This window comes from Camelus dromedarius, chromosome 12, assembly GCF_036321535.1.
Source record: "Camelus dromedarius isolate mCamDro1 chromosome 12, mCamDro1.pat, whole genome shotgun sequence".
Taxonomy (NCBI): Eukaryota; Metazoa; Chordata; class Mammalia; order Artiodactyla; family Camelidae; genus Camelus; species Camelus dromedarius.
In genome coordinates this window covers 10,877,455-10,904,259 of record NC_087447.1, presented here as the reverse complement: position 1 = coordinate 10,904,259, position 26,805 = coordinate 10,877,455, and the positions used below count along the sequence as shown (strand labels likewise).

The 26,805-nt window shown below is 39.2% G+C and overlaps 2 protein-coding genes across 2 annotated transcripts; one reads left to right on the top strand and one right to left on the bottom strand.

Moving 5' to 3' along the window:
• Positions 1-1,523: 1,523 nt before the first annotated feature.
• LOC105094959 (olfactory receptor 5A2) lies at positions 1,524-13,953 on the bottom strand. The gene is given in 6 exon segments (XM_031460698.2): positions 1,524-2,101; positions 2,103-2,188; positions 2,224-2,537; positions 5,208-5,271; positions 12,970-13,011; positions 13,909-13,953. Coding segments are annotated over 6 exon segments (1,110 nt in total). The 3' UTR covers positions 1,524-1,542.
• A 3,042-nt stretch (positions 13,954-16,995) lies between these two features.
• LOC105094913 (olfactory receptor 5A1) lies at positions 16,996-17,944 on the top strand. The gene has a single exon (XM_010987016.3). The coding sequence runs from the start codon at positions 16,997-16,999 to the stop codon at positions 17,942-17,944; it is 948 nt and encodes a 315-aa protein (XP_010985318.1). The 5' UTR covers position 16,996.
• Positions 17,945-26,805: the final 8,861 nt, after the last annotated feature.

Here is a 26,805-nt window from a genome sequence, read left to right as displayed (position 1 = left end):
TGTGGCTGATTAGAAGCCCCAGATCATTTTTGCTTTATTCGGGCTTTGTACCAATCCCCATCTTAAGCACTAGATTTCAGGATAATTAGTGAATGAGCATTACTTTCTCCTGGGTAGCTGAGCAACCAGCAAAACGCCTTATATCTTCTCAATGAAAAGAGAAAATTTCCATAAGTAGCAAACCTATATGTGGCCGAACAAAAGAGATTCTTACAAAGACCTTATAGTCAGAGTCTTTGCTCATCAAAAAAAAAAAAAAAAATAGATATAATAATAGACCAGTGACAGTCCACATAAATCCAGAGCATGAGGCTTATTTATTTATTCATTCATTCATTCATTCATTCATTCATTTTCCAACGACTTCTGGCATTAGGGGAATTTAAGATTAGCTACCAAAGGTAAGTTGAAGGATAGGAGTTCAGTGAACTGGAGCACACGTGAAGAAAGTTGGAAGGAAAATGGCAATAAGGAAAAGGCAATGTGTCCAGGTAGCTGACAGACTTAGGACAATGGTAGCATTTCTACACGTGGCCACTTCTATGAATTTGAGTTATTTCTGTTTCCCTAAGGACTGCTTCCTGTACACAAAAGAAAGCGGGGGTGAGACATTGTTATAGGCATGCTATTACATCCCAATTTGAGTAGACACTATGAAGTTATTTCCTCTGTCTCTTTTTAGCACGTTAACCTGGATTTCTCCTGATTTATATAAAACTGTCTAATGATATTGACTAATTGACTGATAATATGAGCTAGTATTTATTAAATATTACAATATACCAAGCACTAGGCTAAGCCCTTTTTCATGCATACTCTCACTTAATTGTTGCATCAATTCTGAGGTAGATAGAAGTATTATTCTCATTTTTACACATGAGAAAAATGGAGTTTGTAAATAACTTACCTAAGGCCACATACTTGCAAAATGGCAGAGATAAGGTTAATAATTACGGGTCTGATGACTTAAGAATACTTAACAAATACTCTTAACCAGTCTTTGCAAACTCACTTTCCAATGTGTCAAAGCTATTATTACGGAGGTCAAGTTTTCTACCAAACTAAGAAAATGTCTTCTATTTCTTTGGCTCAGATGGTGATAAATTATCATAATATAACCTCATTAGAAGGAAAGGCAACTGTTTTAGAAGAAGTATGCCCCTTTTTAGATTATAATGCTGTATATTCCTGACCTACCTTAAGAATCTCCACCCTGAATGCTGGACTAACATTTTTTTCAATATTTTCCTCCTACAGACACAAACTCTTACTGCCATGCTCCAGGTTAATCAGTCTTTGTCATGGTGAAGTTTCTACTAAAAGGAGCATTTATAATCTCAAGCTATGCAATACTATTCATTCTAGAAACTAATAATGGCCAAACTGTTTTCCCATAACCAATTGGAAACTGGTTAAGGGAATATTTGAAAAAAAAAAAAAAAAAAAGCCTGGTCAGCACAAATTGTTGTGCATGACATGAAAGTCTGAACAGGTGACCCAGCTCACAGCTTCACCGTAACCATTATACCAGGGTCAGAAAAATCAATGCCCACGAGAAAGCAAACAATCCCTTTCCACAGCTTTCCTCATGGCATCTTTAATCTCCGTATTCCTCAGACTGTAGATGATGGGATTCACCATCGGGATCACCAGAGCATAGAATATGGACACCACCTTGTCCTGGTCCAGGGAGTAGCTGGAACTAGGTCGCATGTACACAAAGAGACCCGAACCGTAGAAGAGGGTCACAGCAGTCAGGTGAGAGGCACAGGTACTGAAGGCCTTGGTCCTACCTTTAGCTGAGCTGATACTCAGCACAGCAGCAACAATGTAACCATAGGAGATGAGGATCACAAGGACAGACGCCACCCCAACAGCAACACCCACGAGGAAGTTCACCACCTGGCTGGTGAAGGTATCAGAGCATGACAGAACCAGGACCGGAGGAAGGTCACAGAAGAAGTGGTTGATCGTGTTGGGCCCACAGAAATCATGCTGATAGACGGAGTAGGTTTCTACCAAAGCACTGAGGAATCCACCTGCATAGGCCCCAGCCACCATCTTCAAACAAAGTGAATGGGATATGAGGGCTGTGTAGAGCTGGGTTGCAGATTGCAGCATACCGGTCGTATGCCATGGCTGCCAAAAGAAAGCATTCTGTCAACCCCATTGCACAGAAGACAAAGTAATGTGTGGCAACCCCATTGCACAGAAGACAAAGTACTGTGTGGCACAGCCAACAAAGGAAATGGTTTTCTGCGCTGTGATGATGTCAGAGAGCATCTTGGGTGTTGTGGAGGACACATAGCAGATATCCAGGAAGGACAGGTTACTGAGGAAGAAGTACATGGGCGTGTGCAGGTGGGAGTCCATCCTGATGAGGGCGATGAGGCTCAGGTCCCAGGCTAGTGTCAGGAGGTAAATCCCCAGAAGTAAAACAAAAAGGAACACCTTCATTTGAGAATGATCTGAAAATCCCAGGAGGATGAATTTTGTCACAATTGTGTTGTTCCTGCCTTCAGCCGTAGACTTGCTTCCTGCATAAGGGGAAGAAGCAATCCTGTGATCAGTTAGACTTTGTTATTAAATGAGTGGGTATTTCCTAGAAGATCATACAGTTAACACCAAATTTAGCCACCTGCTAGGCAAGGTCTTCTTGGAGGAAGACAACCTGCGATAATCTCTTGGCACTATAAAACCGTATGCTATATAACTTGTTGACTAGAAGAGAATTAGTCTGATAGAACAGAGAATGACTAGAAGCCAGTAATCCGAATTTTGCCCACAGCTCCACTCCTAACTCCCTGGGAGCTGTGGAGAAGTCATTTCACTTCGTGGGATTCTCATTTCCCCAACTGAAAAATAGGAGGGTTGAATCAGATGAGTCTCAAGGCTCCTTGGACTTGGGTCTCTTATGGCTTTTTAGACGTCCAGGCTTGAAAATGTAAGCTCAAGTTAACAATAAAGTTAGGAATGTCTTATCTTTTATATATCTTTGGTATAAGAATACAAAAAATGGGCTAGTTTTTTTTAAGGAGCTAAATACAACGGGGTATAATATTTTACATATTCCATTTTGAGGGAGAAAATTCAACCCATAATAAAAACAGCCTATTCTTTTAGGTAGTAAAACTAAAGAGGGAAAATATATGTTTTTATTTATATTTATATATATATATATATATATATATGTATAATACACATATACATACATGCTTAGAATTTTTCTAATTATATAATAAGTTTTTATATAAGTCACTGCATAAAATGCATTAAAAGATTAAAATTTGGACTAACCATGTTCATTATAATTCACTATAGTCAAGATATGGAAACAACTTAATGTCCATTGATGGATGAATGGATAAAGAAAATTTGAAATAGACAGATGGTAGATGGATAGATAGATAAATAGTAGAATATTATTCACCGTGATAAAGAAGAAAACCTTGTCTTTTGCAACAATATGGATGAACACAAAAGACATTATGCAAAGTGAAATAAGCCAGACACAGAAGAACAAATTCCACATGATCTCACTTATACGTGGAATCTTAAGAAGTCAAACTTACAAAAGCCGAGAGTAGAATGGTGGTTGCCAGGAGCTCGGATGAGGTAGGGAAGAGGAAGGGAGATGCTGGTTAAAGGGTGCAAAGTTCCAGTTATTCAGGATAAATAAGTTCTGGAGATCTACTGAACATCATGGTGACAATAGTTAACATTACTGTATACTTGAAAGTTTTCTAAGAAGATAGATCTTAAATCTTCTCAATACACACACACACACACACACACACACACACACACACACACACACACGTAACTATGTAGAGGTGATAGATAAGTTATTTACTTCGATTGTGATTTTTCACAACATATGCATATATATAAAAAACAACAAATTGTACATCTTAAACATATGCCATTTCTATATGTTAAAGATCTGTCTATAAAGTTGTTCAAATAAATAGTGCTCCTAGCTTTGTGTTTTCTAAACATTTTAAATCTCCCCACAATCAGTCACTGATGGATCAGCCAAAACCAAGAAGAGCCAAGACAACTCTCCACTATGACATCAATCTATTAATCCCACCAAAGAGGAAATTGGATGAGTTTGGTGTTTCTCATCTTAACGAAATCTTCCCTACCAGAATGTAAGCTACTCAAAGGCAGGCGGGGTGTTTTATCTGTCCTGTTTATTTATCTATCCTGAGTCCCTAGAAGAGTGTCTGTGATGTTGGCACAGTAAATATTTGTTTAATGAATGAATTTTCTTCACTGCTTATCCACAGAACTTAGCAGAGTGTTTGGCTTATAGTGAGTGCTCAATGCTAATTATATACTATGTAATACGTAATATAATCACAAGCACTTATTAGGGCTTATTGAGTACCAGGCACTGTTCTAAGGACTTGATTAATATTAACTCATTTAATCCTCTCTGGAGGTGGGTAGAGGTACTCTGCCCCTTTCACAGATAAAATATGGGAAAGGCTGTACATTTATAATTGTCATTTGTTGGATGAATGATGTGGAAGGAAAGAAGGCAAACTTACTGAATTATTTCATGCAGAAGTGTCCTGAGTTCTGATGCTAAAAAAGAATTATTGGTTGCTTTGCTCCAACAACATCTTTGGAAATTTTAATTCATCTGTGTTTCCCGCTGCTCTATGTCTGGTTTCTGGTTCCATCAAATTTTTTTGTATACTTTGGCCTCACACAAATAGTAATGTCTGCTTCTAGACCCCCTTTATTACCAAGTCTCAAATGGCCTTTGAGAGTTCATTATTGTAATGGGGAGGGGTAGCCATGCTCTCCCTCCATGTGGCTGCCTTGTCGCACACTCCTGGGTCCAAAGGAAAAGCCCAGCAGTCATTACAGACAAACATTTTTCTGAGCGCTGATTGTTCTCTGGGGTGATGGGGAACAGGGCCAGCCACCCACGCCAGAGTCTTATTTACAGCCCTCTGCCTTATTCTCCGTGAGCCTTCCCAGATCTAGGTCCAGGAAGACTTCCTTTTGTGTGGATGGGCAGCCTTCCACTGTAAGAGACCCTTCGCTGGCAGTAAACCACACACAAACAGGCCAAAGTTTATACTAAAATATGGTGTTTAAAAACATGAATTTCCAACTGAGAGAGTTGGGTTTGAATTCTAGCTCTGTCATTTTGTTCATATAAACATGTACCGAGTTTTTAAATCTCTTACCTATCGATTTCCTCACTTGTGAAGCCGGTGTAATAATACTTATCTCAAACAGGTTGTCGTGATCCTGAAATGAGACGTAAATAAGAAAGCCTTAGCATAGAGCCTAGTGAAAAAAACCACTCAATGAACGTTAACTAACAACATCATTCACTGTCTCTAGGGTCATGAACAAGAGCTCTTTCCTTTATATCTGACTTTTTACTGTGACTCATTTTCATTGTAATGAAAACAGTTCCTTCCTTGACTCTTTAATGTGGTGGGTGCTGTGCCCAGCATTGCCAAGACCTGGATGTGTCTCTACAGATGAGTCAGTAGCATCTCCCCACCCCTGCTGGGCTTCACTCTCTAAAGACCCCCCTCAACTCTGAAAGTCTGAAATTTTGAGACCATGATTTCCTGGTTTTTGAAACTTTTTGTATGGAAATAAAGTTTACACAGAAGGAGTTAATCTGTTTCATGGCGATCAAGTTAGCAATCTTCAGTCTGAAAATTAACAATTAACTGACAGAAATATCTTCTATATGAAGGAACATAATTACTGAGATTCTTGACACACATGGTAATAGGTGAATTCAGAGGAAGAAATTTAGCAATGGAGATGGCTGGAAGAAGAAAGTAAATGACTCCCAAAATAGACTGCAAAGGAGAGAAGGCAAGAAGTTCTTACCAAGAGAAGCATTCTTCCCCAGGCTTGGGGATAAACTGGTCCAGGAGATCCTGAGGCTGGGAGAGTCAAGCCCAACTAACTTTGAACGAGTTTTGATACTGAGTTAAGATCTGGGATAACTTAGAAAATAACCCCTTCATTATGCTCTATACATTTTGAGGGGATTAGAGAAGGCTGATAGAATGGTAATAGATGTCATCTGTCGTGCCAACTCTGATTATAGTGATAACGATTATCTACAAAGTCATACTGAGAAGCTCAAGAATAAAAAGCAAATTATAAATTAGCAATGTCTGCATTGGACAGGAAAATGTAGAGTGAGGACACTCAATGCATCTGTCAACTTATTCTATAAAAATAGTTACCTTATTTAACTCTCCTGGATATAACCATAAATGTTTCATAGCCTTACTTTAAAATATCAAATTTCAAATATGATTAAATTTAAGAATTTAACGCCATTCAAGTGAACATCAAAAAGTACAAAAGCAAATAAACTCCATATAAAATTACAAATATTTAAGAGACATTTCTTTGAACTTCCACCCAAAATTTATCTCACTACAATTCTATGCATCTTAGAGTTTGTTTGCTGACAACTTCTCCTAAAATATGATTTGCTTTCATGTTTGTTTAACATTTTAGCATACCTATTTTATTAAGGTTACTTTAATTGCTTCAAGGCAAAGCCTAGAGAAAAACCCAGAGGTATTTGGAATTAAAACACAATCTTGATTCTCAAATTAGAGTTTGAAAATTATCTCAGTTTGTATTCCTTCCAAGGGCGATGAGTAAAAACATTAACCTTACACAGATTCAAAGTCTTTTCACCAAACATTCTGAAATAAGGTATAAGATTAAAGTACATTTAGAGGTTTTAGAGATCCTTTAAATATACGTATTTGCAAGAGAGAAGTCCTAAGCTAGAAGTTGTAGAAACTAAGTTCCAATTCCCAACCTACAGTGGTAGATTAGGCTCTTGACCTCTCTGGACCTCAGTTTTTCATTCTGAAACAAAAAAAGCTAAAGTAGAAGACCTTAATCACCCAAATAACATGGTTACAACTCAGATAACTGTATTTTTAAAAAAACATTATTTTCACAGACGCCTACTAGGTTAGACCCCCTATGGAATGTTGCTGCCACCTGGTGGAAGTATGCCTAAATTGTAGGGTCAGTTTTAAAAGATGACTGAGGACTAAAATCCACATGAGAACTCAGCTTTTGATCTTCCTCAAACACATTACATGCCCATCACACTCTTAGCACTGTAACAAGAGCTCCTCAAGAACCTGAACTCAATACTATTATGCAGTTCAATTCTGGGAAAGAAAGCAGAGGAGAGAACAGAAACTGGGGCGATGGGCAACTTACCAACCATATTGTAAATAGTGAATAATGCTAATAAACATATTTTGATAAGGATGATGCAATTGAGAACAGGTAAGCTGCAAGTTCACATTCATAGTACCATTTTAAACAAATCAGATTTTTTTTACTTCTCAAAAAGAAGCATCATGACATAAGGAAGGAGAGTCTAGAAGAACGGGCATCATAGGTTTAAAAAAATTGGTAATGTTAACTCACGTCATAGGTTTGAATCCTGTCTATTTTCATCTGTGTGGCTTTGTGAACTTCAGCTGATCTCATATAAGCTCTTCCTTCATCTGTGAGATGCTCCAAAACTATATCAGTATCGTCAGGTTATGTGAGGATCAGATGATATACAACATCTATGAAAACCATTATATAAGAACTAGTTACATGGGACAGGTTAAAATTTTGATTTTTAAATTCCCATTATTCTCAGAAGAAACACTTTCAGCTATAATATTCTTGTACCGATTTATTAGAAATGCATAGTAATCTATATAATTATTGTTCCCAGTTAACTATATATGTTTTCATTAAATATCAGCTAATTATATGTTTTATTTAAAATGCCAACTAATTTGGACATAGTTTTTTTGTTAGTTTCCATATGATTTATTCTTGTTAACTAGGGTAAGTATATTGAATTAAAGTTTTATTTCAAACTTACAATGTTGGATATAGTTTTTAAGACTCATTTTTAGAAAATCTTGGCATAGTGATTTTTTTGTAAACAATCACCTATGTCTTTTTTTATTGTTCTGAGCTTAATATTATTGTGGACACTATTTATGAACCATGTGAACATTATACTTCTGGAAAACACTTGAATTAAAAAATAATTAGACACTCTTTGAAGACAAACTCAAAAGGAATCATTGGGAAATTATGTGTTGACTTGAAAATAAAATTTAAATGTCCTTAACCATTGATACAATGAAAGTTGAAGCAAAAATTTTAATTAACAACCTGTTGATTGGAATGAAATCCAGCTTGCACATAAAAATATGAACCTGTGCATGACTATTACAATCAACGTCAGATTATTTTTAAAGAAAACTCTGGTCTTCCTTCAGGTATCAATTCCACCCAGGTAGCTTTTAAATCTGTGGTTACTAATGAGCTGAACCAGAACCTTTCCCTTCTAGTAAATGGATGGAATGGGAAAATACATCCACTCCAGATTTAGTTAATCTGGCAAACCAGCTTTCTTATCCTCTAGATGAGTCATCTCGAAGGAAGACTGCCAAAATTCTTAGTCTTCAACTCCAGCAGATGAAGGCTCCTAAATGAAACCAAAACCCTTCTAGGACATTGGGAGCAAATGTTGTTATAAATTTAATCTCTGTAGGTATATCCAGTCCTTTAACCAATCTTTCTAACATCCTTCCAATTCTCAATGCTGAAGCTCCAAGGAATTGCCATGCCTCTTCCCAATCCTCCCTCTTAATCAGCTTGGAAAAACTTGTCTCCAGATTGGGGATGTATCTTTTCAAGTTCTAACTGACACCAGAGCCACATTCTTGGTGCTCAACCTCACTACTATAAAGCAACCCCGAGGAAACTCTAATTCAAAAAGATACATTCACCCCAATGTTCATAGTGGCACTATTTACAATAGCCAAAACATGGAAACAACCTAAATGTCCATCAACAGATGACTGGATAAAGAAGTTCTGACTGGATAAAGAAGATAGATAGATAGATAGATAGATAGATAGATAGATAGATAGATAGAATGGAATACTACTCTGGCATGAAAAAGAATAAAATAACACCATTTGCAGCAACATGGATGGACCTGGAGATTGTCATACTAAACGAAATAAGCCAGAAAGAGAAAGAAAACAGCACATGATATCACTTGTGTGTGGAATCTTTAAAAAAATGACACAAATGAACTTATTTACAAAACAGAAACAGACTCACAGATATAGAAAACAAACATGGTTACCAAAGTGAGGAGAGGAGATGGAGAGAGGGATACATTGGCAGTTTAGGATTAACATATACAAACTACTATATATAAAATAGATAAACAACAAGGTCTTATGGCATAGCACGGGGAACAACATTCAACATCTTGTTATAGCTTATAATGGAAAAGAATACAAAAAGGAATATATGTAGATATAGATAGATACAGACATCTGAATCACTATGCTGTACAACAGAAACAAACACAACAGTCTAACTTGACTATACTTCAATATAAAAATTTAAAAATTAAAAAAATAAAGCAGCCACTGCCTTGGGGTAGTAAAACCATGAGGATCTCTAATGAACCTCAAGAGATTCCTGTCTCTGAACCTATTTCCTTTCCTTTATGCCCTTTGAGAGACACATACCTTCTTCTCCTTAGTTTCTCCACCCCACCATTTATTAGGCTGAGACTCCCTGAAGAAGGATGATGCTCGAAATTCTTTCTCCCAAAAGGAGGAAATAACTGTAGAATTTAATGACAGTGATCAAAGTAACCAATCAGACAAGTTAAATGACCCTTTGACATCTTTTATTTGTTTCCATCTGGGATAGTAGCACTGATTCTGGAAACACTAATCATTTGTCTCTTTTGAATCAACTGTCATCTTCCTTATGGGCACATCTCCAATGGATGTTGGCAAAATTCACAGTGCACCTCCCATCAAGATTCAAATAGATTCTTCAAAGCCTTTTCTCAGAATTAATCAATACCCTATAAGCAAAAACGTCCTTCAAGGCATGAAGCCCATACTAGAAGATTACAAGGTTCAAGGCCTCATTATCCCTTGCACCAGCCCCTGTAACACTCATTTTACCAGTGAAAAAATTTAACAGTCAAGAGTGGAGGTTTGTCCAGGATCTCTGGGCAATAAACAACATTGCTATCGCTCAACACCCTGCTTTCCCTATTCTCTACTCATACGTTACTAACATCCATTCCCACCAGAAGCAAATTGTTTACTCTAATTAATGTATTCTGAGCATCCTTTAGTGTCTCGATTGATGAAGCTAGCCAATAGCTTTTTGCCCTCACTTGGGAAGAAAAACAATTCACCCGTTCAGCAACGTTCTCAGGGTTTTACTGAGAGTCCTTCTCTCTCCCGTATCCTGAAGGCTGATCTAGACGCCACGAAGTTCCCTGGAGGTTCTACTTTGTTACAGTGTGTGGATGATTTGTTTCTGTGCTCTCCTTCTCAAGCCTCCTTGCAGGAAGACAGCATCCACTTGCTAACGCTTTCAGCCACAAAGGGACGTAAGATCACCAAAGTTGCAATTTGCCCAAAATTTAGGTCATCTGCTATCTCAGAACAAGGGCTACTCTTAGATCCAGATAGACTTCATGGTGTCCTAAGTTTCCCAGAAGCCAAGACTAAGTGATAATAGCCAGGGCTATTTGGTTATTGCTGAAATTTGATGCCAAGCTTCTGTCTCGTGGCCAAACCTAAGTTTAAACAAACATAGGCAAAACTTTCTGTACATTTTAGTAAACAGTGACAACCTCAAGCCAGTTTTATGGGAAGAACAGGACAACGTGATTTTCAAGACCTTAAAGGAAAGTTTGATGAACCCAACTGCCCTTGGGCCCCCCAATTATCAAATTCCTTTTTTCCTATTTTGAATACAGAAAGGAAGGGAATGAACCTTGGGGTACTCACTTAAACACACAGGAACCACCATTGACCCACAGGGTGTCATAGCCAGCACCTGGACCCTGTGCACAGGGATATGACCATTGCCTTAGTGCCATTGTGGCCACTGCCCTCTTGGTTAATGCCGCTGAGAAAATCACCATGAGATTCCCTTACAACTGCTTGACACTGACAGATTGCCTCTTGACTCCTTGTGATGCTCTACAAGCTCCTCTGGGTACTGCTGACTCCTCGCGGCTCACTGGTGCTCTTATGTTAAAAAGGCATTTCTCTTGGTCCTTCTAAACCTCAGATCCACCCTTTTTAGAACTCATAGACTCTCACCCTTTGAGACAGTCACAGATGGCTCCGCCAAAACATGGTTATTATTAACACAAGCAATTAGGCCTTTGCTATAGTGGAGTATCTCTCCTTTTATCAGTTGTAGGCTAAAAGAAGCAGGGTCCAAGTGAATTGGGCATCCTGTGACTAGCTATTCCTTCCCTGCCTGGTTAGGTAACTTTCTTCCCTTAATTGGTCATGGGTCTAGGAGCAATCTTCCACTCTTTACTGTAGCTATTTTTAAAAGATCAAAGTTCAAAATTCTCAGTTTCAGAAATACGGTGAATCAAACTTTTTATTTTCTCCCACCATCCACAAACACGTGAATTAATGGCTTCCCTTTGGTTCGGTGTCTGGTCTCAAATTAATTTTTATTTGGATATGGCATTCTGTGAAATAAAAGTCCTACATCTTTATATTACATCATCATTCTGATCAGAATAAGTTAAGAAAAATTTTAGGGGGAAAAGCCCTGTGTCTAATGTTTCTCTCTTGGAGGAAGATAGTAGGTTTCTGTGGAAAGAGAATGGATTTATGAATTGAGGGGTATGATTGACCATAACAACACATATATGTGCAACTGAGTTCCAAAATATATGCATATATCATATATTCATATGCAGGGTTTTATGTCACGTTCTGATGGGTTCAAATATGGAACCAATCCTTTACAAGCTATAAAATTTTTAGCAATTTATCTAACTTCTCCAAATTTCAGTTTCCTCCTCTTCAAGGGGAAGTTTGGAGGATCTAGTGAGTTAACACACATGAACCGCCCAGTACAGTTTGCACATAGCTTAGCACAAAGTAGGAGCATAATAAGATTGAGTTTCCAACTCTTTAATGTACTTCAAGCCAAAGAAGTTCTATGAAGGACTGGAAAGAGTAAGTGTAAACACTGTGTGTACCCATCACATGTACAAATATGTATGCAACCTTGTTTTCTCCTACTGAGTGTGTATCTCAGCCTACGTGTTCCACTGCTGTCCTGAGTTTGCTCACCATGCACAATCAGAAGAGATCTTGATTAGCCTTGTGGGATCAGAGGAGCTGGCCACTGGGATAGAGCTTAATAAGCATGGTCTTCAGAGCATTTATATGAATATGTGTTCTCCATACTACCCCAGAGATCAATTAACTACAAATCTGTGAAGTTTAGGTGATACATTCCATTCCCTTTGGAAAAAAAAAAAAAAAAAAAAGACCCTCAAGGGGAAGTGTAATAAAACATCTCCAAGGAGAAAGAAGAAAACTCTCAAATTCAGCCCCAACCCCAGCTTTTAAAAATTTCCAAAATCACCCCAAATGCAGATATTAGTTGATACCGGAAGAGCTTCGTAAAGATTATATCTTCTTCCTCCTCTCCCTGGATATCTTTTCCCTCTACTTTTCTGCCCACAAACACACATCCTATGTGACAAGTGGATATTTTTATCTTTGGTGAACAAACCAGCCTCAAGCTTGCTCTTCAAACTTGTTAGTGCCTTGGGGACTGGAGGCAGGTACCGAAGCATGATTATACGCCTTAAAAAGCAGAACCCCACACATGCACTAGCAAGATGACAGGCAGAACAAGAGGGAAGGCTGAGTGCAGTCACTCGTCTTTTACTTTTTGTTCCACATCCATATTAATATTATTTTATAGAGCACCCTAGATCTACAAACCTGTGTAGATGACGAAAGAGTTCCCTGGCTTTCAGTTTTTACCCATATGCCTCTCAGTTCTACCTGTCCTTCACCAAATTCAGCCCCAATCTTGGTTCTACCTTACTGCTCCTTTGATGGACTCTTGAACCATGGTGAGATCTTGCAACTAGGAAAAGAATCAAGAAGATGTCAAATTTCTGAAGGAATTGCTGTGTCCTTGAACATGGCCCCAATTACAAGTAAGTGATATGAAAGCAATTTGGAAGGGCTGTAATTGAGGCAGACTGTACCTAGGAGATTTTCCAAATACTGCAGAGACCTCTAATGTCTGAAATCCTTCTTTTTTCTGACTGATGGCTTGAATTTTTCCATCTGAATCTTAATTCTTGGATTTAAGTCTTGGCACCTTTTGACTTCATTTGTACATTTCATTTTAATTCATTTGTGACTTTCACTTGAAATCATTTGTACATTCTGCTGATAGACGTAAAAGAGCAAGACCTTAAAGGCACTGGGCTCTTGCCCAGTGAAAGCACGAGGTACTGTGAAATCAGGAAAATCACAGAAAACCACAGTTTGGCTGAGGCTTTCCTTGTTACTATTCCATTTTTCTTGCATCCCCAACAGCAACTGTTAAGCTCAGATGAGGCATATTTGGTTATAAATTTTAACACTTTCTTGAAGCTGTGTCATAAAAGATGACTTGGTTGATAAATCAACTCTACCAGGTCCCGTCAATTCTGAGTGTCTTCCAGGTGCCAGGTGTTTAATTTTACTGTGTCATTGTATCTTCACCACAGCCTTGAAGGCTAATGTTATTCACAAAGACGCAGCTCCAGTATCTATGAATCCAGTCCCCCCAAACTCTTTCTTCAGCTCTGTAAAACAGGGCTGGTGTTGATTACACATATACCATGGGATCATAGGGAGTCCAGATTCAGACCAAACTGAGCCTCCTGGAGTTTTCTGCAAGAATGACGGAGATTCCCTTCCTCTCTTAAGGGAAGAAGCACCTCTTTGTGAGCAGAGTTCAGCCATGTAAACTGCTTCACACAACCCTTACGATACCTTCCAGGTAACGTTCTGGAATTACATTCAGGGCATCCATATGTGAGAATAAAACCCTGGAGAAGCATTTCTTCTTGTTTCAACTTGCCCAGCTTCACTGTCTGCTCCTGGGGATGGGACGTTTCATTCTTAGATATGAAAATTTTCCCTTCTAGTGGCAACATTCAGAACAGACTTTCAGCTGGCACATCAAACCCCCAGATTATTAAATTCTTCAACTTTACCCCTGGATACTTTTTATAAACCTATGTGGTCCATCAGTGAACTCTTTATTTCCATAATATAAGCACATTTAACCTATCACATGATGAGGAAGTGTTTCCCAAAAAAAATGCTGAGTTCCATAAATAATTCTTTAAGGAATATTCACTGCTGATAGCAGTCACAGTCCCAATGTATTAAGCAAATACCGCATCTCAAACCCATGAACATTTCACGCATTACCTTAAGAGATCCTCAAACAACTCTGTTAAGTAGTCACTGTTATCCACATTTTGAAAATGGAGAAATTGAGATTCAGAGCAGCTAAATGAGTTGCCCAACATCCCACCACTGGCAAGTGGCAGAGTCAAGATTAAAACCAGTCTTGTCCTAAAGCCTGTCCAGAATCATAACCACTACCTGATCCCACTCCCCTTTCTGCTTGCCTGAATAGGTGCTCCAAATAACCTGATCCACGCCGCGGACCTCGGGTTCCAACCTTACTAAATAGCTGACCAGCACAGAGTGGGATGAAGGCTCCAGCAGAGCTGTTTTTGCTTAGATCCACTTTCTCACGGCTCTACGCCCGCAGCAGATTACTCCAAATTTTGCTACAGGTCCTTTTCTTTTCTTCCAGGGGAAAGAATCTTCTCCTGATTCTAGGAAGTCTACACACCTTTCACAAACAGGTACATAACCTCTGAACATAGGATAAAACTTAAAGTCATATTCGTAAGATTGGGATTGTAAGAGACCTCCTAAACCCGCACAAATGATGGCATGGTTACAGCTAAAACGAGGTTCATGTTGTCTCGCTATCCAAATTTGAGGGTTTTAATGCTGAAAAATCTGTAGCAGGCGCTATTAAGAGGGAAGGGATGAGCCCCAATTCCAAGGGCCTCTCTCTGTGCAAGTTTGGAGAAGAAAGTTAAGAAAGTCAAAGAGAACTTGACTAGCAGTGAGTAAATATGGATTGATTTATGAAAAACTGGGGATATTAAATTGAGATAGCACACCTAAATTGAGCAAGAAAAATTCAAAACAAACACAGAAAGTGTTACTTTGCAAATCGTCAAGTTACTAACTTGGGATGGTTTCTATCATATATGTAAGTTATAGAGAGTATGTGTACCATGATGCAAACACCCACACATATACACATATACCTGCACATGAAAAGGGTACACCAAAATGTTAAGAGTCTTCATTTCAGGAGGTGGAACATCATAATTTCCAGTTTCAGGGTTTTTTTGTACATCAAGCAGGAACTGCATGTGATTTTTAGGCTTAATATTTCACAGTTGTCTGCTGATCAAATCATTTTACAGTTCTCACATATTGCTTTAAATTCATAAAAGAACATTTTCTTTCTGAAAAATAAAGTAAAATTTGTTGGATTTACTATATTTTAAGAAGTAGATAGAATAGGCTGAAAACATAGCTTAAAAGACACTTAATTTTGTTGACTTCCCAATTTGGGGGTCAAGAACTGAAGAAGGATCAAGATATATTCCAAATGTTTACGAGTCATTCACCATGAGCCACCAAGCCCTCTGACCACACTCTTCCTAGTGCCTCCTGCAGGGACAGGACCTCAGCTTCAGAGAGCTACTGACGGCAGAGTTCTCCTCTGAGCTACGTGCACTGAAACAGTGTGGACGTGAGAGGTGATGATGGGAATCCTTACAGATGCAGATTGAATGGAATCCAGTCCCTGATCGTCAAAGATGCTTCATATACCAAAAATTCTAAGAATTTGATTTAGGATAGTTTGTAATTTAGGTTTTAAACAATAGCAAAAACAAACACTTGTAGAGTGCTTACTGTGGGCCAGGAATGTCCTAAAGGAGGTTGGGAAGATGGTAGATAATTAGGTAGGTAGGTAGGTAGATAGATAGATAGATAGATAGATAGATAGATAGATAGATAGATAGATAGATAGATAGATAGATAGAGACAGACAGACAGACAGACAGACAGACAGACAGATAGCTAATTGATAGAGGTGATAGATATGATAGCTAGATCCTAAGAACAAAGTGCTATTATTATCTCTAATTTCACAGGGAGTCATAGAGAGTTCAAGTGACCTTCCAAAGATCACACATCTATTAAGTGACAAAGCTGGGAATTGAATCCAGGCAGCCCAAATCCAGACTCCACATTCTTAATAAATAAGCTTTGACAGCTCAGACTGAAGACAAATTTGAAACCGCAACCACATTGGTATACTCAGGTCTAATATTCGACAATGAAGGCATTTCTATGCAGATCGGGCCTAATCCTATAGATTAAGAATATTCGAAATGCCTGACTGATTATTTCACAGCTACCTGACTGAACCCGGTCTCTGCTGGTTTCTCCATTCCAATACGGAAACTTGAAATAAAATTAGACACATAATTATTTCAGGGCATAATGTGACTCACCTGGGACACACAAAACTGTCTGAATAATAACTTTCACTGCAGACTTACTATGTGCCAGTCACCTTATACACTTTGCCTTATTTAATTCTTAAAACATAAAAAGTGAATAGGTGTTGTCACCCTTTTTAAAGATAAGGAGATTGAACCCTAGAGATGTTAGATATCTCATCCAAAGTGACACAGCTACTAAAGGGTGGAGACAGGAGTTGACCACAGGGAGTCTGAATCCAAAGTTTAAGCTCAGATCATCCACACTATCCTACGTTTAGAAAGCAAATATTTAAGACATTTACCTTCTGAGAGCAAGAGAGAATCTTTGCATAAAGGTGTAACCCTCCATAACACACTGCCCTCCCTCCCACGCATTTAGTAATTATTTCTTGACATCACCTGTACTGCGGGTTATCATTATTATGCCAGGTCTGCATCTTGTCCTTGTGGTCCACGGGAAACATGCCCACCACTAAAGCCTGGAACAGCTCGTCAGTGACCATGTTCATCCTCCTGGGATTTGCAGACCACCCGGAACTCCAGGCCCCTCTCTTTGTGCTCTTCCTGGGTGTCTATCTCGTGACCTTGACCTGGAACCTGGCCCTCATCTTTCTGATCAGAGGTGACATCCGTCTACACACACCAATGTACTTCTTCCTCAGCAACCTGTCCTTCATCGACATTTGCTACTCTTCCGCCGTGGCTCCCAAGATGCTCACCGACTTCTTCCGGGAACAGAAGACCATATCATTCTTCGGCTGTGCTGCTCAGTTTTTTTTCTTTGTCGGCATGGGTCTAACTGAATGCTTCCTCCTGACTGCTATGGCATACGACCGATACGCAGCCATCTCCAGCCCCCTGCTCTACACTGCGGTCATGTCCCAGGGCCTCTGTACACACATGGTGGTTGGGGCCTATGTTGGTGGCTTCCTGAGCTCCCTGGTCCAGGCCAGCTCCATATTTCAGCTCCACTTCTGTGGACCCAATGTCATCAACCATTTCTTCTGTGACCTCCCACCAGTCCTGGCACTTTCTTGCTCTGACACTTTCCTCAGTCAGGTGGTGAGTTTCCTTGTGGTGGTCTCCGTTGGGGGCACGTCGTTCCTCATCCTCCTCATCTCCTACAGTTACATAGTGGCTGGCGTCTTGAAGATCCGCTCAGTGGAAGGCCGAAGGAAAGCCTTCAACACGTGTGCCTCACACCTGATGGTGGTGACTCTCTTGTTTGGGACGGCCCTTTTCATGTACCTAAGACCCAGCTCCAGCTACTCGCTTGGCAGAGACAAGGTGGTCTCTGTGTTCTATTCACTGGTGATCCCCATGCTGAACCCGCTCATTTACAGTTTGAGGAACAAAGAGATCAAAGATGCCCTGTGGAAGGTGTTGGAGAAAAAGAAAGTGTTTTCCTAGCTCGTGATTGAAAACATATTTCTCCAAACTCCTGGAGGCTTCAATGAACCAAGGCATTTACCTCCACCTCTGGCTTAGGTAAGTGATACGTTCTGTGTGCATTTTGAAAATGAAGGCTCCTCCTGCCGGATTCTCTCACCATTCCTCACGGTCATCTGTCTACTGATCCCACCATGGATAGTCGAAAGCAGGGAGAGATTACTTCAGAAAAAAACAAAAACAAAAAAACTTCGCAGGATAACATTCTCACAATTGGCATTACAACCACCACCTTTTATTGGGTGCTTAATATGTACCAGGCACAAAAGTTATTTAAGTAAATACTGACTGCAGTGCTATGATGCACGTAGCACTATCCCTATGTTCCAGATGAGGAAACAAGGTCCCAGCGAGGAAAACTGACTTGCCTGGGGTCATGCAGGAAGCAAGGGGCAGAGCTCCCATTCAGACCCAGGTCGTCCTGACTCCAGAGCCCATGCTCTACCCAAATGCTGCTTTCCATACTCAACAATAAACAGGCCTGAAGTTGTCCAGGTGCAAAGAGCTTATTACTAGCATATGGAAGAATTCAAAAAGATGCACTGTGTGCAGTTGAGGTAAATTGCAAACCCAGATGCCTACTCCATTAAGCGTCCGAGCTGTCCCTGTTGGCCTCCCATGATGGCTACTGGATAATGTGTTAAACAAATACTGAAGGACATTACCCTTTGCTTCCATGTCTACCTCACCCCTGGAGGGACCTGGAAAACTTGAGTCCAACGGTATCACAGCAATACTCTTCTCTTCCCAGTCTCTGTCACCTGAACTGCCTACTTTTTTTTACCTCCCTGATTTCAACCATGCCATTCCTTTACTCCAGTTCACATCTCTGATTGCCTTTTGATCATCACACTCTGAGTTCCTCTTGCTCTCTTCTATTTGAACCTATTGCTCCTTGTTTCTTTACCTGAATGGATTATCCCTTGCTGCCCCACATTAAATATTATTTGTCCTTATCTCAGGGAGGAATATCCCAGGCTGCCATTACTCCTTCATGGAGGGCACTTATAGTGGAGTTGTCCAGGACAACCATTTCTGCTGATAAAGTCCTCTCTCATTCCTTTGTAGCTATGTTCTCTTCCTTCTGTTAGACATCAGATATGGACTTGACTTTACTTCATTGTTCATATAAATGAATTAACTATTTCTTTCATATCTGGAAGAGCATAAACAATGCACAGTGGAGAAAAGATCTCTGTCTCAGGTCTCTTGGGTTCTTCAGTCTCCTAAATTTATTCCCATTCAAGTCAAGCAAACTTAAAATGACCCATACAAATAATACCCAATGGGATTACCCAATGGGTAACTTTTTCTGAAATTCCTTTGCTGATTACCTTTATGAATATTAGGACCTACCTGGCACTGTATTGGAAGTTCTGATAATCAGAATGGATGATGGATGCTATGTTCAGGACAATTCTATTTTTATGTTTCCTCAGCTGTACGACTATAATATGAGGAAGCCTTTGGGATTATTGCAGATGTGAGATCTAATGGAGGGGACAGACTGACCAAGCACAGCAGGAGACAGAAGGCTAGATTATTCCTTTGAAGTTTTGAATTGACCTGCTTGAAGTCTGGCATATTCCCATCCAAATAAATAAGTTTGATGAGGTAAAATTATTTTTTCTCCTAAAGAAAGTGATTCAGTTTATAAAAATTATGGAATGAGTTTACCATAAAAGAAATCTATGAATTATTTGATATCAACACATTTTACTTTCTTCTCCTTCTTTAAGTTAAAACACACACACACACACACACACACACACACACACACACACACACACACACCTCTTTGCTCTTCCTCATCTGCCTTATTTGCCAACCCATCTCAGCTTATATACCAAAGATCCTCCACCTCACCTAGTAAGAGAGCTTCGCATAGAAACAAAATACAGTGGCCTCTGCACAGTTCCATCTAAAGACTCTGAGCTTATGAGTTCACTATCACTGCGGTAACCAATTACCACAAAGTAAGTGGCTTAAAACCATATAAATTTAATATCTCACAGTCTCACAGTTCTGCAGATTAGAAGTTTAGTAGGGGTCTCACTGGGCTGAAACCAAGTTATCAGCCGGGCTGTGTTGCTTTCTGGAGGCTCTAGGATAGAATCCATTTCCTTGTCTTTTCCAGCTTCTAGAAACCACCCACATTCCTGGGTTCACAGCCCCCTCTCTCCATCTTCAAAGCCAGCGATGTCACATCTACCCTCAGCTGAGAAACGTTCTCTACTTTTAAAAGACTCTTGTGACTGGATTGGACCCACCCTGAAAATCCAGGGTCATCTCTTCATTTCAAGGCTCATGACTCACATCTGAAAAGTCCCTCTTGCCTGAGAGGTAATCTATTTGCAGGTTCATGAAATTAGGACATAGGCATTTGGGGGTGGGGGGAGTAACTATTCAGCCTACTTAGCTCTTTTCACACTAGTTGTCACTTTATTGATTTGAGTTTGTGAGGCCAGCTCTCAAGAACATTCATGAGTTTCCCATTGCCTCCAAGTTAAAGTTTTTAACAGGCACTTCAAAGTCCCTTTTGCTTTTTTTGCTGTATCTCTCCAACCCCCCACTCCTCACTACGTCTGCCTCAGGACTATGGGATCTGGGCAGCATGCTGTCCCTTGACTTTTTTCCCTCAAGCTCTTTGCACAAGAAGTATCCTCTTCCCTCCATCCATACTCTTACCTGATGGCTTCTCATACTTCAGGTCTCTGCTCAGACAGCACTTCCTCCATAAAGATCTTCCCACCCCTTCCCCAAGCCCAAACCATCATGATCTACCCAGCTGATGCACTAACATTACTGTTTGTAACTTCTCATTATGTAGCTTGTACCTTACACTCAACTATCACTTCCTTAAGGACTCAGAGTGACTCTTGTTCACTGCTGTTCTTCCAGAACCTAAGACAGTGTCTGGCACGTAGTAGACACATAATAAATATGTTTAACAAATGAACTGTTCACTGTTCGTAGTAATTCTGGCTTTTGTTGAGCACAGTGTTTATATATTGCTTTGGGGTATGGCTAACAAGGCTTTTTATAGATTTGTTTCAATAAAAGAGAGACTGAAAAATGTTAGACCTCTTTTCCCATCTGCTATACTCTAAAAATAAATGTAAGGGAGCTTTTAATTAAATGGCTAATCATAACATTCAAAAATGCATAAGTACTTTCCATTGCAGATATAATAGACAGTTAGAGATAGATAAAAAGAAAGCAAATACCAGAGTATTCATACAAACAAAACACCCTATACATCAAACCTCAATGGCTTTCCATCTTTCCTAGCCCTAGGCATAATTTATTTAAAACCCACGCAGAATTGTTAATTGCAGTGAAAAGCAGATTACCATATTTCTGGCTTTAATGGTCTTGCTTCATCTGACATCAAAGCACCCATTTCCCTAACCTGAGAGATCTACCCCGGTTTGTGCCTGAAGACATGTGTGAGCCCACCCTGAGGTTTCTTCTGCCTCCTTTCCCTCTAATGATTGAGCAAGGAAAAAGAGACCATTGCATCACATGAATCCACTGTTTCCAGAACAAAATACTCTGCAAAGATCAGCTTTCTCTCTCTAAGAAGTCTTCCGTCTCTAAAATTTAGCTCTTTCTCCTCAGAAATTAGAGGCTGGCAACTTGGTTAATAAAGTGATTTTATAAAATATACACAAACTCAGTTTTGCCAGAAACACTTTCTAGAACACATTTAAATAAACTTCTTAAGCAAAGTTTAAAAGGTTTTTTCCTTTTACCCTTCCTTGTTTCAAAATATTTCAAAGTGACTTCAAATACACATGCACTGCACAAAATAAAGCAAGTTGCAAGTAAGTGAACAGTTATATGCTTTTTAAAAAGTTAAAATGCTTCATGGCAATTAGAAAATATAGACAAATATATGTGTAGCCTTGGAATAGAAAAGATTTTTCTAAACTTAATGCGGAAAGCAAAACCACAAAGAAAAAAAAGGACAAGTTTAACTGCAATAGTGTTAAAAATCTGCCTGGAAAACAAAACATAAGGAAAATTAAAGGACAGAAGTTTAACCAAGGGAAATATGCACACCTCATATGGTAGACAATAGTATACATATACATACATATACACACACACACACATCTTACCAACAAAATTTGGAAAAGATAAACCAATAGAAAAAAATGGGCACAGTTATAATGAAGCAATTCACACACACAAAAAGATAATAACAGCTAATAATCTGATGAGAAAATACTCAACTGTACTAAGAGTCAAAGAAATGAAAATGGAACAGTGAGAAATTTTTTCTATTAAAAAGGCAAATGTTCAAAGTAGCAATAATATTGAATGCTACTGAATGCTCAGATACAGGAAAATAGGCTGCTTCATGTACAATTGTTGAAAATATAAATTGTACCATCTTTCTGAAGGTCAGTTTGGCAACATGCATCAAAAATCATTAAATGTACATGCTTAAGCCTTAGCTCTTGTCCTGCTAAGAATGTAGCATGTGCATACGTGTCCAAGTATGTTCATCTCAGTGCTATACATGATAGTAAAAATGGAAACATCCTTGTAGCCTTTGACATTCATACCTTGTTTTCTAACCTAAATTCCTTTCTTTCCCTTCATTGGTCATAACATGAATCAAGAATCAGCCTTCTCTGGGGGGAGGGTATAGCTCAGCATGTAGGAGGTCCTGGGTTCAATCCCCAGGACCTCCATTAGAAAAGTAATATTAAAAATTTAAAAGCAAAATCAACCTTCTCTACCTTTTCACTGTTTATTTTAACTATTTAATAAAAGTCCACAACTATGTTCTGTTCATGAAGCAAGTGAATTAAAATTTTTAAATTTATGTTAAATTAAAATGTATATTAAATATTTAATTTACATAATTCTTACATTAAATTTTTATTTAAAATATCATAAAATTGTATTTTGATTCAATTTTATATTTATATACAAAATATTAATGGTGCCTCTAACCAATAAGAAGATTTTTATGAGTCTGTCATCCTCCGTTGCTTTTTGTTTCAGTTTAATTGAGATGTAATTGACATACAGCACTGTATGTTTAAGACGTACAGCATATATTGACTTGACTTATATATACTGTGAAATGATCACCACAATAAGTTTAGTTAACATCCATCATCTCAAATAGATACAAGAAAAAAAAATGTAGAGTTTTGCATGATGACAACTTTTAGGATCTACTCTCTAAGCCTCTTTGAAATGCACCATACAGCAGTGTTAACTACGGTCATTATATTGTATGTTACATTCCCTGTACTTATTTATCTTATAACTGATGCTTGTGATAACACAACTGCACCCTCCTCTATTGCTTTTTATATGCATGTGATTCCTCATTAGAAAAGATACTCTCCACTCATGCCCTAAATAATACTATATGGTTTTTTTTTTTAATAATTTTTATTAAATAAAATGAAACTAGATGATTATAGGAAAAGTCTGTGAATTTTGTGCTCCCTCACCTGAGGGAAAGGTCGCCTGTGTGCTGTGTAGAGGGTATGCGCTCATGATCTGAGGACTGTGATTCCAAGTGTCCCTAATTTATGAGTGCTAGTGTCCATCAAATCATCTGTAAGTGGTTTGTTTGCAGGATTCAGTATGTTAACATATGCAAAATGCCCAGTGCAACACTTGGCAAACAATTGAAGCAATGAGGTTCTCTATGCTAACGGGTTATTCAGAGGTGAAGAGTGCAGGATTTTAAATGATCAGATACTTATCCTTTGTTGTATCTTCCAGACCCTCCTATGTGTTTTCCTCATCGACCACAAAGGAAAACCCCAAGTTAGATCAACCCTAGGGAATCTCAGGGTCTGACCACTGGGTTGGAGATTAACTACCTCTGCTTAGAAAAGTTAAATGAGGATAAATCCCTTACACCCCAGAGAGCGATTAATTTATGAAGCTGTGGATTTTGGATTTTGCAAATCTTTCCTTCACAGAGACACTCAATGTAATGATTCGTCTGCAAGGATGGAGAGAACCAGCTCCCCAAATGCACCCCTAACCATAGACTTTGAAAATCCCTTGTCTACTCTCCAAAGCTGTGGATGTTAACAGGCACTAGAAAAGAGACTCTTAGAGGTTACAGTCTCTCTTCAGTCTCCTTTCATTGTCTCACTTCAGGTATCTACCCACAAACACGAACTTCCTGCCCTGGGAGGATGGATGACTAAGCTTGAAGTTCTCTCTCTCATTAGAGAGCAACTTGGGGACCCGACGGAGCTACATGTGCCTGATTAGACTGTATCCAAAGCAGAATAAAACAAAATACAAGGTATCTGGGGACCAGACTGGCAGGAGGGGAGGGACGGAGAGGGTGCCCACAGTCAACTGGTGTCTCCTCTGTTTGTGTGTTTGTGTGTGCATGTGTGTGTGTCTGTGTCTGCGTGTGTGTCTATATGTGTGTGCATGTGTGTGTGTGTGTGTGTTCATGCGTGTGTGTGTCTGTGTCTCTGTGTCTCTGTGTGTGTATGCGTGTGTGTGTGTGTGTGTGTGTGTGTCCCATCCAGTCTTATTTATGAGCCCCCAGGAACTGTAAGGCTGAGCCAGATGCAGGAACTTCTTTAGCTTTTCTCTAGTGTTTCTGCCTTTCTATAAACTCAACCCAAATTCTCCCCTGTCTGCTTCCACTCCTCTGATGACATCTTCTGATGGACATCCTGACCCATGTTTGAAACTTTGCCCCCAGGAAGAAAGATTTAAAAAGAAAAAGTTTCCAAGGAGTTTGCTTGCTCTCAACCTCTCCTCAAAGAACTACGAAGTGACGTATATTTTAGGGACCAAGGAGGTCCCTAACTTCTGAACTTTCCCTTATTTGCATCCCAATGCCTCAGACTCTGAAACTCATCTGTTAGTTTGTCTTGTCCTCTTTCAAAATGCCAAACTTTCCCTTTTAAAAGAGGTCACTCGTTAAGTTTTACAGTCATTTGTACAGTAAGGGTCCAAAAGGGAAACTAGGCACTTCTCTAAGCACCCGAGAAGTTAAAGGGAGAGGCAGCACTGAAGGAGGACAAGCTCCAGCCCAGAAGAGGGCGCACCCACAGACAGCCGTCATGAGCGTCACAGTCTGACTCAGCTCTGGTTACAGGACGTTGCTATCAATTTATGCCGTTTCACTCTCACAGCCAAGACACCTGTCAAACCCAAACCGGCAATCCAAATGGTCAAGATCAAAGTTGGCCACAAATGTGTGGCAAGAACTAATTAAATAAGGTAATATGTGTAAAACAGTCTGTGTCCTGCACACCTGTAAAATCTTACCTATTCTATGGGTTTTGGTATTACCACCTAATTGAAGAAGCATCAAGTCCCAAGATACCTTCCATCACTCCCCAACAATATACATAAAAGAATTAACGTTTCCTGACTGTCTGCAATTCACAGAGCATTGTGCCAGACACTTCTGTTTGATGGTGCTGTTTGATGTAATCATTCCTGTCACCTGCAAGGTGCATTTTTTTTGGATGATCAAGTTTTTAATCCCAGAACCAAAAGTCGCTAACTCTGACAAGTTATGGATATCACTTATGCTCTTATGTCTTCATTCTCTAACTCTACCAAGGGGAGACTACTAATTTTAAATTGATTAATATTTAATTATCACATCTATTTTGCAAAATAGGTGTGGGAATTAAATTCTATACATATATTAGTTTGTGTAATTTGTGTTAGGTTTCCGTCTCTGTGTGGTTCTGTGTGCAAACTGAATTCTCTGTTTTATGGTGAGGGCAGGGGCTTTCTCCTATGTCTCAAGGAAAGAATTCCCTTCTCTAGGTTCAGGGAGTCTCTACACCTTGTGCAATAAGAGTTCAGAGATTCAAATTAGCCCAAAATTCCCTGACGATACTAAATCACTCTGATTTGTTTTGAAAGCAACATTCAGGGTAGCATATTCTCTACTCCTTTTCTTCTGCTGCCAACTTGTCCAATAGAAAATAAAATTTATGGTACTAAGGAAAGCTTACCCTTAAACTTTGGATGTTCTTTCTCAAGGCTACTCTCTAAACTGAATTTTTAAGGACAAAGTAAAAGAATTATTAAAAAGAGCCCCTTGAATTCACTCGCCAACCTCAAGACTAAATCCCCACAACATCACCTTTAAAACCGCCTTCTTCTGAACCTCTGTACCTCTCAGAGTGGACTTGATTTTTCTGTATTTAGTATATGTCAACAGGGAGTTCCATGACATATAATCCACCCATGCCCAAAAGTCACCATCATTAATATGCCCCTTTAAGTGAGCACTCACTTTGTGCCTAGAACTGTGTTATAAACTTTAGATATATTCTCTGAACCACGCATCTCAACAGCCCCCTGAGGTAGGCAGTATCATCCCCATTGAACAAAATAAGCTGAGCCTCAAAAATAACTTGTTGAAATATTTGTAGCCCGAAGTCACAGAATCAGTAACTGGTAGTTAGAGCTAGAAACAAGTACCATGTTGGTCTCCAAAGCCCACTCAACTTTAGACCATTACACTCCCTTAGCACCCCTTTCTGCCAAAACACGTCTTGGCTTCCACCCAGTCTTCCTTCCGTCTCATCTGCACTTAGGATCAGGCTTGCATTGGGGACTGACATCAGTTCCAGTCATTTCTGACTCCCTCCTCAGTTCTTCTCTTAGGAACTTCCTTTACTAATATCCTTATATGTTCAACCCTGTCTGCTTCTTGGAAAACTTGGATAACACAACTGCACTGCTCCTAAAAACTTCAAATAAGAAACAATATAAATGTTCATAAAGACTGGGCTACATTACCCAATGGAGTATCACATAGTGACAATTGTGAACAAATTACAGCT